The sequence below is a fragment of the Dunckerocampus dactyliophorus genome, chromosome 20, assembly GCF_027744805.1.
Source record: "Dunckerocampus dactyliophorus isolate RoL2022-P2 chromosome 20, RoL_Ddac_1.1, whole genome shotgun sequence".
NCBI classification, from domain to species: Eukaryota; Metazoa; Chordata; class Actinopteri; order Syngnathiformes; family Syngnathidae; genus Dunckerocampus; species Dunckerocampus dactyliophorus.
Window position 1 is genome coordinate 16874152 of NC_072838.1, and position 14329 is coordinate 16888480.

At 38.4% G+C, this 14329-nt stretch overlaps 1 protein-coding gene across 3 annotated transcripts in view; it reads right to left on the minus strand.

Annotated features, from left to right (window-relative positions):
* Nucleotides 1-2495: 2495 nt before the first annotated feature.
* Nucleotides 2496-14329, minus strand: part of LOC129173001 (solute carrier family 45 member 4) — a 46039-nt gene continuing 34205 nt past the window's right edge. For all 3 annotated transcript variants that reach the window (XM_054763386.1, XM_054763387.1, XM_054763388.1), the window contains 9 exons: nucleotides 13325-13774; nucleotides 12918-13189; nucleotides 12687-12848; nucleotides 12001-12100; nucleotides 11837-11917; nucleotides 11625-11755; nucleotides 10377-10445; nucleotides 10131-10285; nucleotides 2496-9018 (listed from right to left, as the gene is read on the minus strand). In XM_054763386.1, the coding sequence (XP_054619361.1) occupies nucleotides 8859-9018; nucleotides 10131-10285; nucleotides 10377-10445; nucleotides 11625-11755; nucleotides 11837-11917; nucleotides 12001-12100; nucleotides 12687-12848; nucleotides 12918-13189; nucleotides 13325-13774 (1580 nt within the window). In that variant the 3' untranslated portion in view covers nucleotides 2496-8858. The remainder of the gene's footprint in view (nucleotides 9019-10130; nucleotides 10286-10376; nucleotides 10446-11624; nucleotides 11756-11836; nucleotides 11918-12000; nucleotides 12101-12686; nucleotides 12849-12917; nucleotides 13190-13324; nucleotides 13775-14329) is intronic.

A 14329-nucleotide genomic window follows, 5' to 3' on the forward strand; every position in this document is an offset into this window, starting at 1 on the left:
TAAAAACTTCATTGACGAGATGGATCAGATGGCACGAATGAATGTTGTGGTCCTCACAGGGCTCCAAATCACACCCAAGTCAAGAGATGTTCCTTCAATAAAGCACCAGATTGCTAACTTCCTACACTCGAAGGAGGTGGATGTTGATGTCAACAGTATTGACACTTGCGTCCCACTCCACGGCAGGAACACCACCACACCTGTCATCATTAAGTTCACCAACAGGGAATTCAAAGCTGCACTGCTGAAACAGGGAAAGAAGCTAAGAGGCACCAACGTCTACATGAATGAGCATCTCACAAAACGCAATTCCGACATTGCCAAGAAAGCACGAGACCTGAGGAAGCAAGGAAAGATTCAAAACACTTGGAGCACTAACGGGAAAATCTACATCAAACTAAAAGGAAGTCCAGGAGTCGCAAGAGTGCTTGTTGTCCAAGATATCAGTGATCTGGATGCATATTAAACATTATATTACTATGATAATAAGCATAATGGAGGAAACACCCTACAAGACAGACCAATACAACGAGAAGGACTACATTCCATAGCAATAACCTTGACACAGTTAATAAAAGGAACTCTTGTATACAAACCCAGCGTCACTAGCAGGGCAACACTAAACACGATGTGGATATCAACAGGAGAGAAAGGACAGGATAAATAGAAAGGGAAAAGAAAAGGAGAAGGAGGAAAAAATGGAAAAAAACTTTTTTTTTTTAGCATTTGTGTACCTGTATACTGTATATGTAAATATGTGCATACTTGTGTAGGTGCAGATGTAGGTGTATATATATGTATGCACGTGTTTGTATGTACACACATGTATTAGCAATTGATGTGCTACGAAGAGGGGGTAGGATTAAATAAGCTCTGCTTCTTCCTACTCCTTTTCGGACATATGCGTGTTCGAAATAAGTTAAACCAACCAACACCAAACTCATCCAAACACACCTTTACAGACCTTATTTTCCGCACTGTGGAACAGACAAGGGTCTTGTTTCCACTAATAGGAAGCCTGGATTTGTCCAAAATGTCTTGGAATTAATATTATTTGTTTGATTTTAACATATATATTTTAAATTATTAACATATTATTTAATATTAATATAGTAATCACTTCAGTCAGTCGCAGTAATTTTGACTATATGTTCTATATTGGACTCAATGCGGAAATGCTATTCAGCATATAAGCGTGTTCCATGGTGATCCACCAGAGGGCAGTATTGTACTGCCCCCAGCTATTTGGACACTTAGAAGAAGTGCAGATAGGAACTTCCCTTAAGCTTCAAGTCAATTTAGAAGGGTTTTGACAGGATTTACGCATGTGTCTAAACGTATTATAGGATGCGACACCAAAAATATCAATGAATAAACTAGAACTCAGCCAGTACAACTTTCAAGTGTGAGTCATGAGAGGAAGGGCAGTCATTTACGTACGGTCGTACATACGTGAGTGTGCTGGTCTTCGGTTATTAGAGTTCACTGTAACTTCACACACTCAGCAGGCAGGTCACATGGTCACTTCCACACACACACGTACACATTAGTTTCAGGTTCCTTCTCTGGTGTGTTCTCCCAAAGCTTGACTGGCAATCATGAGGCTGCGACCCCTCTCTTGTCTGGTTTGCTCTTTTTTTTATCTTAAAGCCACACAAGTTTTTCTTCTAAATTGCACGTACAGCATAAATAGTTGGGGATAAAAAATGATAAAATATATAACTTGTGTGTTTTTTTAAATCATTTGTATCCAAAAGAAAGAATGTGATGATTAGATTTTTTTCCCCAATTTGACAAATGCATGCTTTATGTTGATAACAACATTAAAATTAAATAAAATAGAAAATAAAATAATTACACTCATATATGCTGAGTATTAGGGCCACATAAAAAAAATCTGAAATTTTGAGAATAAAGTCCTAATATTACGAGAATAGAGTCGTACATTTACGGGAATCAAGTTGTACATTTACGAGAAAAAAAGTCGTAATATTCCGAGAATAAAGTCTTAAATTTACGAGAAAAAAGTGGTACTATTACCAGAATAAAGTCGTAAATTTACAAGAAAATAACGATTAAATAAAGATTACATGTGATTGTGTCAGAGGGAAAATAGAGCACAGCCAGCTTTCTCTTGCCCAGCGACACAAGTTTTGACTTCATTCTCGTAAATGTACGACTTTACAGTACAAGTACAATAGTAAAAAAAATCCTGTTTTTTTAAATCACATAACTTGACCATAAAAATACTTTTGGGAAAAAAAAGACAAATATTGTTTAAAAAATCTAGCTGTTTGACAAAAATTCTCTAACTAAAAATCTCATTCAATTTTTCTCAATTATTGTTTTGCCATTTTTAGGGAATCTTTCCACCTTTTTTGCAACCCTTACTAAAGAAAATCCACATAAAGTGGCAGTTTTGGCTTTTGGAGTCATTTTGTGCATCTGCAAACGCCCTTTTTTAATGACTTCTCCCCCCCCAAAAAAAGAAAAGAAAACAAGACACAGCCGGTTTGTTTCTGAATCATTTTTCAAAGGTGCTTTCCGTACAGTGTTTCATCATCCGGAGTCATTCTGTGTACTGTACAGGTATGTAATGAAGGCTCAAGCATATTTACACAACATTAAGATATATATTTTCATATACTGTATGGATTATATACAGCCTTTATATAGAAAACAACACCACTAACAAAAATAATCATCTTTTTTTTCCATAGCAGCAAAAAAAGAGGAAACTAAAAGTATATTTACACCTGTTTTCAAATGACAAAAGGCATAATAAGGACGTAAAGAGTACACTTCCCATTCTTTAAGTAGTTCATCACCAAGTATATACTGCATATATGTAGATTGACTTAATTCATCGTCATGGTTATTATCGTTATGGTTACACAGCTGACCAGCGGCGGAGGCACACGGGCAACTGATGAGCAAACAAGGGTGCCTCTGCCAACATTCAAATCAAAGAAAAAGTCAAACATCCCAACAGAAAAGAAAGAATCAAGACTTGTATGTAAGTAATCCATCGCAAGGTGTAAACCTTTTTTTTTTTTTTTTAAATTAAACATTTGCTCACACAAACATCCACCCATAACAGAATTGATCCTGCAGAAAGCTACATAAAATAATAATAATAAATATCCACTGTTATTTTTTGTACATTTTCATGTGCAAGATTTGTGCAACGTCAGCCACCCGCGTCACCAACCCAGCATCCAAACATTCATTATGTTGGAATCCAAAGTAAATAAGAAACTCCCAGCATGCCGAGTGAGCGCGGCGGAACATTCCGACAGAAGGCGTGGAACTTTAGAGAATAAATACATGAAAAATAAAATAAAAATCCAAATCATCACACGGAGAAGGCTCTCAAGCTGGTGAAGGAGGAGTGTGTCATCATCCTGCACCTTTGGAAACGCAGCACACCTGCGCTCCGACTCGTAAAAAGTGCGTAACGGTTCTTCTTTTAAAAGATAAAGCTCGTCAAGAGCGTACTTGCACAAACTGAGCACGTCTTATTTGAAAAAAGAAACACGATGTTAACACGATAATATCAGGGAGTATCAGGGCCACGCTAAAAAGAAAAAACAATAATAGTAGAAATGCCAAAATAAACTTAAACTTCGAGAATAATGTTACATTTTAAGATCAGATACAGTCATAAATTTAAGGGAATAACATTAGAATACCAGGAAAAAAGTTTGAAGAGAAGAAAGTCGTAATATTAAAAGGTAAAGTTGTAATATTTTAGAAAAACTCACAATATTTCTATATATTTTTTTCCAGCTGTACTAGCATGAGAAGAGTCATCATTTTAAGAGAATAAAGTCGTAATATTACGAGAATAATGTGCCAATTTTAAGAGAATAAAGTGATTGTCATTTGAAGGTAACACGGTCACCTTTGGAAGGGAATAAAGGTCTAATATTAGAAATGAGCATTCAAAATAAACAAATCTTATGAGGAAAAAAGTCCACGTTTTCTTTAAGCAATTTTTGAACCAGACTAAAGTCGTAATATTACAAGAATAAAGTTGGCATGTGAGAAAGAATAAAGTCATCATTTTAAATGAATGACCTTGTAACACGATGATACATTCACAATTTGAAGATAATATTGTCATCATTTTAAGAGAATCCAAGTTATAATATCACAAAATGATCATTCAAAGCTGCAATAGTACAAGAAAAACAAATCCTACGTTATCATGATGTTAATTCCGCAATTTGGGGTTTTTTTTGTGTTTTTTTTTGTTTTTAAAAAGAGACTAAAGTTGTAATATCGCCAGAATAAAGTTGTAATATCGCCAGAATAAAGTCGGCATTTCAAGAGAAAGTCAAAAAACAAGTACATTTTAAAATACAGTGATGCTTTCAAGGGAATGAAATGAGGATATTGCAAGAATAATGTCGTAATATTGTGATCATTTTAAAAAAATAAGAGGAAAATGAACATATGACAAGAATAAAGTTGTCATATTACGACAGCAAAGCAACATCATACAACATTCCGGTCATAATATGAGGAAATTACAGTCATAATTTGACAAGATTAATCTGTAAGTAATAATATTTAGAGTTGAAAGTAACAAGATGAATGTCACAATAGAAGAACGCTTTGTCTCATCACAATAACGTCGGAGTATCACGAGAGTAATACTTCCAGTAACGAAGAAAAGCTGTAATTTTAGAATAATAACGTCATTCATTCATTTCGTCATTCATTTTAGGGAATTCAAGCCGGAATATTGCAAGAATAATGTAATGTAACAAGGGAAAAAAAATCGGAATATTACAAAAATATTGCTGTGATATGACAAGAAAAGAGCCAAAATTTTAGAATAAATCAAGTCACAATATAAATAATAAAGTAGTTTCATTTCAGGGCATACATTGTGAGAATAATGTAATGTTACAACAGGAAAAATGTCGAAATATTCCAACAATATTGTGGTAATATTACAAGAAAAAAAGCTGTAATTTTAGAAATAACATTCGAGAATTCTTATGAGAATAAAGGAGTTTCATTTTAGGGCATTAAAGTTGGATTATTGTGAGAATAATGTCAGTAATGTTCCAAAGAAAGAAAAAAGAAAAGAAAAAGAGGCATCATCTCAGGAGAATAATGTCGGAATATTACAGTCTGAATAATGTTGTAATATTACAAGAAAAAAAGGTGGACTTTTATGGGAATAAAGTCACAATATCATTTGAGATTTCTGTCATAATATTCAAAGAATAAATGCAAATATGCCTCGTTACCTTCCAGGACATTCAAGTCGGAATATTACGAGAATATTGTGGAAACGTCACAAGAAAAAAAGCTGTAATTCTGCAATAACATTGGAGGTCTCCGATGAGAATAATGTGGCTTCGTTTTAGGGGAATAAAGTTGGCATGTATCAACATTTCAGGAGAATATAGTTGTAATATTACAAGATGGAAGTTGTGACTTTACTGTCAGTAGTAATTAGAGAGTTTTCTTTTCAGTGTGGCCCAAATACTCACTTTTAGTGAGCAAGGATTACAAGAGCTGCAGTGATAACTTTGGTGTCATGCATGCATTCCGTATGCCACATGCACAACTACATCTACACACCATTACCTCCACCAAGGACGTTACTGTCTTTGGTGAATATCTGAAGCGCCCGAGCGGCTACGCAAGCGTCCATCAGACTTTTCTGTCTGGTTCTTGTTGCCAACATTTGTCACTTGAAGCGCCGCAGCAAGAGCAGATGTTTTTTTTATCTTTCTGCTTCTCAAGACCGGTACCGATAACTTTTTTATGTCTAATTTTTGAATTTAGATGTAAGTGTGGCTTGTGCACACACGGAGGTAAGACGGACCGGCCCAGGGTGGTGCACTGTATTCGGGCACACGCTCCGAGCAGCCGGTGTGGCGCTACGGAGGCGCTACGGAGGTCTCTGGCAAACCTTTTGCACTTTTCAAACGCGGCACTGCCATTTCAGGTGGCTGAGAAAGTCTTTTTGTGTGCTCGATGGGATTTATTTTACCCCCTCATTGCGGGGCATTTGGTACAACATCGGCCGCTAACGTCACAGGCAGGAGAAAAGAGGAGCGCTTGATCTCGCCTCATTGGATCGGTTATCTGAGCTATTTTTAACGTTCATCGGTCATAATTCCCTCACATCGGCCCGATAATTATCGTGCACCCCTAGTTTTTTTGTTTTTTTTCTGCTTTGCTGAGCGTAACTGCAGTCACGGAATTACATAAAGGGAACGCCACGGCGAGCGAACAAACACCCTGCCCCCAAACTACCTTTTGACATCAGTAATGAAGTCTTAAAACATTCACAAAGCAAATACTTCTAATGCACTCAAACAACGACCTCATCAAATGCTTTGAAAGTTCAAGTTTGTTTGTCCAGCATCGTCAACTGTGCAGACATTCGTTTAAAAAAAAAACAAAAAAAGGAAAAAAACTCCCCTGACTTTGCAGTTTCGTCTGCTTCCTCAGGGTTGTGAAAGCAGGAGCAACGCAGCACTAAAAATCACCTTGCATGCAACTTTCCTGAGTGCCTTTACAGCTGGATTTCCATTTGCGCTTCCAACAACAACAACAACGACAACAACAACAACAACAAAAGGCATTTCATTTGCTTGAAGTTCAACTGGGTTGTTTTAGGTTTTCCCTTAAGACGCTACTTTCTCTGCTTTTCAAGCACAAGACATCAGGACTGATCCCACCCGCAAGCGAATAAGCACTTCTCTCTTATTGACGGCTTTTGGCCCAGTTCAACAGAACCGCTAATCATCATAGGGCAAATCGGCCAAAACTCAAACATTGCGTGTCTTTCCCAAAAGCTTTCCTGACCACATAATCAGCGTAACGTGTCATGGTCGCAGTAAAAAGGCACGTACTGCTCATTTTTTCGTTGTTTGTGTGTGTTGCTCCCAATAAAAACGTGGAAATATGGTATCACCAGAAAAACAACTATTTTTTTGGGAGTTTGTTTTCCGATAAAAAGACATTTATGATCCACGGCAGGTGTGAAAAGCACGCATCTCCAAATGTTGTGTTCTTTTTATGTTTTGGGGTGTTTTTTCACGATAAAATTGCTTAATTGGATTTTTAAAAAGTGACGAGGGCCAATAAAAACAACAACCACAGGCCGTAAATGGGCCCTCGGGCCACACTTCAGACACCCCTGATGTAATTTCACCTTTTCTGGTGTTTTTTTCCCCCCCAATAAAAACATACATACACGATCATGCTACTGTCCCATGAAAAGTGTGCATTTCCAATTTAGCAAGTTTTCATAAAATAAAAACATTTTTAGGTGGATTGTGTTTTGGATAAAAAGGAGGAAAACCCCACAAAATTGAGCAATACTTTTTTTGTTGTTGGATAGCTAAAAAGAATGTTCCATTAAAAACACTCAATTCAAAAGTTTGGACACAGATCCTCATTCAATAACATGAGAAAGTGTCTCCAAACTTTCGATTGGTGCTGTATAATATACATGTTATGGGTGTCATGTTTTAAAAACAAGCCCGTATCTCTTTTTAAGCAGAAAACTACACCAAAATCTGCTTTTATATATGTACAGTTTACACTTTATCCATTTTTTGTTTTGTTTTAAAAAATTGGAAACATACACACAAAACATTGCATTTTTTCCTGATTAAAACGCAAAAAAAAAAATGGAAATGCAATTGATCCCCGCCTAGTCGCATTTTGTTTGAGTCCTTAATGGCGCTATCTGCAGGGAAAAAAGGCTGCTGCAGCTATGAATCCACCGGAGGGCGATGTCTCACACGTCCATTCGCTCAACATTATCCAGCAGGAAGATGCATTGACAAGACCTGTTTTGTAAGCACAATACCGAACACCGTATGCCTGGAATTGTTTCTTAATGTGTGCAAGGTGAATTTAAAATGTGTTTAACAACTATTAATACCTTCTTATGGGTGCATTCATGGTTTGCGTTAGTAGCGGGGATCTACTGTATCCTGTATGATGTTTTTTTGTTGTTGTTGTTTGTTTGTTTGTTTTTTTTACAGCAGGTATATTCTTTTTAGTGTGTTCCATCCGAGTTCCGGCGACAGACACCCTCCAAATAATCTCCAAAAGACTCATTAAGATTTTTTTTTCCAGCTAATGTGCAGTTATTCAGTAACAGCTTTTGTGCGATTAGCGTTCTGTAAAAGCTAACGAAAGAGAAGCGGAAAAGAGACGACGTCAAGAACAATGTCTCCTCCCTCGTCCGCTCCACTACCCATGCAGCATTTGTCTTATGATTGCACGTCAAGAGGTCATGCAAATCATCATTTGGGATAATAATAATAATAATAATGCCCTGTATAGTCTATATGTTATTTATATACAGTATGTGTGTCTATCTCTTATGGAATTCCACTTTTAAACAAACAAAGACATGGAATATCGGCAGCTCCATGCTCGTTCTCTTCTGTTCTCCTGGAATGACAAGATTTCCTTTGCAGTCCAATCATTTTGGGGCTCAATCTGTGTGTTTTTATGATGATTTCTTCCCCCACAAGCAGGCTTTGGGCTCTTTCTTTTCAAGTGTGAAAGTCTGGAGAGTCTTAAAGCTTCAAAGTGGCATTCAGCAGGCGTCCAAAGTGAGGAAGAACGATGTTTTTAAAACAGCTTTGAGGACGTAAGAGTTTGTCAGTAACGTTCGTGTGTGTGTGTGTGTGTGTGTGTGTGTGTCCCCCTGAGGTTTCCTGAGATCCAGACACCCCCCCCACTCCCCACCTTTTTTTTTTTTCCTGCAAAGTGACTCACGTCTGGACCGGGACGCAGAGGTGTGGATTTTAGGTGGCGGCCAATGAGGATGCAGCAAGATGATGATGATGATGATGGTTGGCCAATCACAGAACTGATTCATTCTCCGTGTGACAGGAAGTGGTGGTAGTGGTGGCCGTTCCAGACTTGTTGAGTTTTAAGAAGCTGGGTTTCTCCTTCAGTGGTGTTTTGCTGCTGGGGGTCGTCAAAGCCTGTTTCTCCGGTGCTTTGGTCGATCCCGCCTCCCTGTCAATCACAATGTTGCAATGTGATCATGCAAAAAACAAACAAACAAAACAAACATGTAAGTCCACATTTTTGGATTTTTGTTTTCCAGTTAAGAACACAATCATAGATTGGAAACTGCATGTCGTGTGTGAAAGGCATGTATCTCCAATTTTTGTGTTTTATTTTATTTTTTAAAATGTTATTATTTTTTATGTTTTGGGATGTTTGACTAAAAATGTTCATAGAGTAGGTAGTTTTTGTTCTGTTTGGCTGAAGATGTTTTGTTTTTTTCCTGATATAAACCTATATATAAACATACACACACACACACACACACACACATACAGTATATATATATACATATATATATATACATATACATATATGTATATATATATATACATATATGTATATATATATATACATATACATATATGTATATATATGTGTATATACTGTATATATATATATATATGTGTGTGTGTATATATATATGTGTGTATATATATACATATATATATATAATATATATACACACACACACACACACACACACACACACACACACACATACATACACATACACATATACATATACATATACACATATATGTATATAATGTATGTAACATTGTAACCAGATGTCAAGCACAAAAAGTATTTAGCTCCAAATTTTGTGTTTTATTTATTTTATTGACATTTTTTGGGGGGATGTTGTGTCCACTAAAAATGTACATATAGTAGTTTTTTTCTTTTCTTTTTAGGTTAAGATGTTTTGTAGAAAAGGCATGTATGTGCACATGTTTGGACTTTTTCTGTTATTGGGGAAAAAAAACAAACAATTTTGGCTTTTGCTTTTCAGGAAGAACACATCCGTATATTGGAAACTGCATGTCATGTGTGAAAAGCATGAACTGAGGCTATCTAATCTTGTTTTTTCCCATAAAAACGTACAGATATCAGAGTCCGAATGTAAAAAAAACAACTCCAAATCTCATGAAAACCACGACTGTCTAACAAAAAGCACGTCTCTTCCAATGTAGTGAAGTTTTGCCTTTTTATGCAAAAAAATCCAACAAGAATAAGCGTTTCTCCTCATCATTTTGCATATAAAAGGTGGAAGTCATTACCCGCTGTGTGGCAAGGGATACATGACCAAGAAGCAGGCGGTGAGGAATCCCAGCAGAGAGCCCCCGGAGGCCACGACGGGAATAACACGCACGCTGCCCACGGCTTCCACCACGGAACCCAAAGCTGAAGCCACCAGGATTTGACTGATGTACACCTGAGAGGATGACGTGAAAGCGCACCGTCAGTATTGCGGAATGTATAGCAAGCATATTCACTCTGGGTGTTTAAAAAGGAAGAAGACGCACTTGGCAGGACAAGATGGCGCAGTCGATGCCAAATCCTCTTCGGGAGTTGCCGGGACTGTGATGGATGTACTGCCAATGTAAAAAAGCCACACTATAACACAATAATATCATACAATACAATACAATACCACAATATAATATAAACACACACCTGTATACAGTATACACCTTTTTCAACAGGAGTCAAAACATTGCGTGAAAAAAGAAGAAAAAAATGTAAAAAAAAAAAATACTGTCACACTAAAAAAAACACTTAAACTAAATTACAACCAAGAAAATAAGAGTGATTAGTTATTAAAAATGGTAAAAAAAAAGGGGGTGGAGGTGGAATTTAAATGTAAAAAAGTGCAATATCGTGTAGAATAAATATAAACAATAATAATGAATGATACATAAATGATTTATAAAATACAATAAAACGCAACATAATATATTCATAATATAACAAAACTAGAGAACCACTCGGAGAATGCAGACCCCCGCCAAGTGCCGTGGTTACCCCCCATATTGTGATTCACGCCAAAATAATAAGCCTACATATTTTTTGGATCAGTCTTTGCAGTTTTGTAGAACCTATATTTTTCCCCCAAGTGCTCTGACCATTTTTGGTGGAGTTATACTGTATGCACAAATGCTTCTCGCAATGTTAAAGAATCCTTTAAAAAAACTCCTGGATGCAGACGGTCATCCGGATCACATCCAAAATGTAATCAATTCTTCCATATCCCATTTCCGACAATTCCTGAAAATTTCATCCAAATAGATAAACGCCGGCAAAAGCCTGACCTCCACGCTGCTGCGCTTGGCGGAGGTTTATGATAGCTTGCATATATGGATTACTGTCAGTTGGTTGCTGCTTCTCCTCATTAGGGTCGCGGGTATGCTGGAGCCTATCCCAGCTGACTCTGAGCGAGAGGCGGGGTACAACCTGGACTGGTCGCCAGCCAATGGCAGGGCACATATAGACAAACAACCAATCACACTCACGTTCACACCTATGGACAATTTAGAGTCGCCGATTAAGCTAACATGCATGTTTTTGGAATGTGGGAGAAAACCTGAGTACCCGGAGAAAATCCACGCACGGAGAGAACATGAAGACTCCACACAGACATGCCCGACGGAGATTCGAACCCAGGTCTTCCTGATCTCCTCACCGTGTGCCCAACATGCTAACCACTTATTACTAGTAGTGGTCCACACCATTTGTGCTGTACACGATACTTAAATAGTGCCATTTAATGTTACCTCTTTCATTTCATGGTATTGTCCCAGCAGGGCGTAGGGGCAGTAGGAAATGCTCATAGACATGATGCCCATGCTGCTGATCATCACCATGGCAACATAAACATTGGGGAATAAGGCCATGACGGCAGTTCCTATGAATGAGTGGGAAGCAGAAGGGATGAAGCGTCTTGGTTTTTATAGCTTAACTTCACATATTAGCGTGTTGTTCTTACCGATGGAGAATCCAAGCGTGCCCAGGATGTATATGACCTTGATGCTCAGGTCAAAGTTATCCAGGTACTTTTGCAGGAGAGCTGGATGGATTGAAATAACACAGAAGGTTCGAGTAAATGCAGAAGTGAAACGCCGCACACAGTTACAGTGTGCATGCCGTTACCTGAGCACGTAGCAGCAGTCATGGCGTAGATAACCAGCCCCCAACATCCCATCTGAACCCCTTGGTGGTAATGACCCAGAGCAGTGGAGTTAGCCGGAGCCTGTGAGAATTACAATTAAAGTCACAAAACACTTAGCCTCCGCTTCATTAAGTACACCCAGGAATGCGTAATGCAAGAGCTTCATTAAAAATTGAAATTTAACTTTGATGTTATTAATTACCAGTGCAGAGCTAAAATGCTAATTTAAATTTCATTTAAAAAAAAAAAAAGAAAGAAAAAAGAATATGTATGTAAAAATAAAAATCAACATGATTAAGTACACCTAATGATACCAAATATAAGTAATTACTATGATTAAAAATTCCTTTAATTGTAATAATAATAATCATAATAATAATAATAATAATAACAATAATGCTGTTTAATTAAATACAAATAAAAATGAAATGAAAACAATTTTAAAATTAATTTTAAATAACATTTAAATTTAAGTTACACTTACAATTACATTAAGTCACACAAATGATTATCTTCGTAAAAAAAAAATCTATGTAAAATAATAACAATAGAATACTACACAGGTACTAGCATTGATATAATGTTGATAAAATGGATAAACAATGCTTCCGTTTATCAATAATATCTTCTATAAATTGAGAGTGCGTGAAGCAGCGTTTGCCCTCACAGTAGGATCTCCATGGTAGATGACTTGTCCCATGAAGTCGGTGAAGAAGACGGCCTCGGCGATGATGGAGAACCATGTGAGCAGGTGACAGGCGCAGAGACGCAGGAGCTCCGGGGGCATCTTCAGCATGGAGAGCCACAGCAGACGCACGGTGGTCTCCACCTGACAAGCAGACGATTCAGTCGCCGTGGCAACAAGCCCATTGCAACAGGAGAATCTTGGCATCCTCACCTCGCCCTCCTCGCTCTCGGCGTCCCCGCTGGAGGAGTTGGTGTTGCTGCTGCGGTGCCGGTCGCGCTGGCGGTTCCTGCGCCTGTGCCGCTCCTCCACCTCGTACAGGTCGTTCATGCTGCGCGACGGCTTGATGAGGAAGGCGGCGTTGGCGCGCCGGCAGCGGTAGCGGCGGCTGCCCACTCGGCCGTAGTAGGAGAACGTGCAAGACGGCTGGCGGTAGAAGGTGTGGTGGTGGTGGGACGGCCGCACGGGGGCGCCGGTGCTGGCAGCTGCAACAAAAGACAAAAAAAAAATATCCATGAGATATTGCATGGATGTTGCTTCTTGAATGTATCACAGCATATCATAACAACAGCAATCAAAATGTGTCAAAGTACGTTTAGCATTAGCATGAGCACAACTACCTTTGACCATTCCGGCACGATGAGCTTGTCCTTTAGCACTCAGCCCGTCACCTCTGTCTGTGGTGTCGACACATGCCAGCAAGCGTCCATTCAGCGTGCGCTGCTCATTCAGCTGGTTGTTGAGCAACGCCTCCTGCCCCTCGTCGTTCTCCATCTCCTGCAAGAACGCCGACAGGCGACAAATCCTACCACCAGCGCTGCTGGCGGTGGTGGCGTTGTGTTTTTGGTGGTTGCCGTTTTGGGGACGGAGCAGGTCTTGGCTCCCTGTGCTGCTGCTGCGTCGCATGCCGTGATTGGCGCGTAGGAAGTGGACGGGCGCCGGGGGTGAGCCGTGATAGGGCGAGAGGCGGTCGGCGAAGATGGACGGCTCGATGTGGCACAGGAACAAGGCCTCGTGGTCCAGGTGGTCCAGGGTGGCGTCTGTCATGGCCAGGACGCTGTCGCTTTTACCTGCAGGGAGAGTTAAAAACAAGATGTCCCATTAGGGGACACAGATCCGGTAGTCGTTATTTTGGAAGCCTTGCTTTGGAGCAGTTGTGCTAGTTGTGTTAGTTCGAATTCTGTTTGCGTTCTTGGCAACTCTCCCTGTCCTTTCAACTTTTTAAGGTAATCCTTTGTTATCCAAATATGACAACTTCATTTTGTTTAAAAAATTACTTTTTTCGTTTTTCAAATCTTTGCTACTAAAATGACATTGTTTGTCATAACATTCTGACTTTATTCTCAACAAATTACAGCTATTTTTTTGGCATTTCTGTTGTTTTTTTATTATTATTTTCCAACTATTTCAACTTTCTTCGAGTAAATGTTCTTCTCATAATTACGACGTTATTCCCTTCATATTTTGACTATATTCTCGAAACATTTATTTAACATAACTTTTCCGCAACCTAATTTGATGACCACTTTAATCGTTGTTTTGTTTGCTTTTGAAAATATCCTGATTTTAAAAGAATTTTTAAAAATAACATTTTTTCTGTATTATTCATTATGCTACTAAAAACG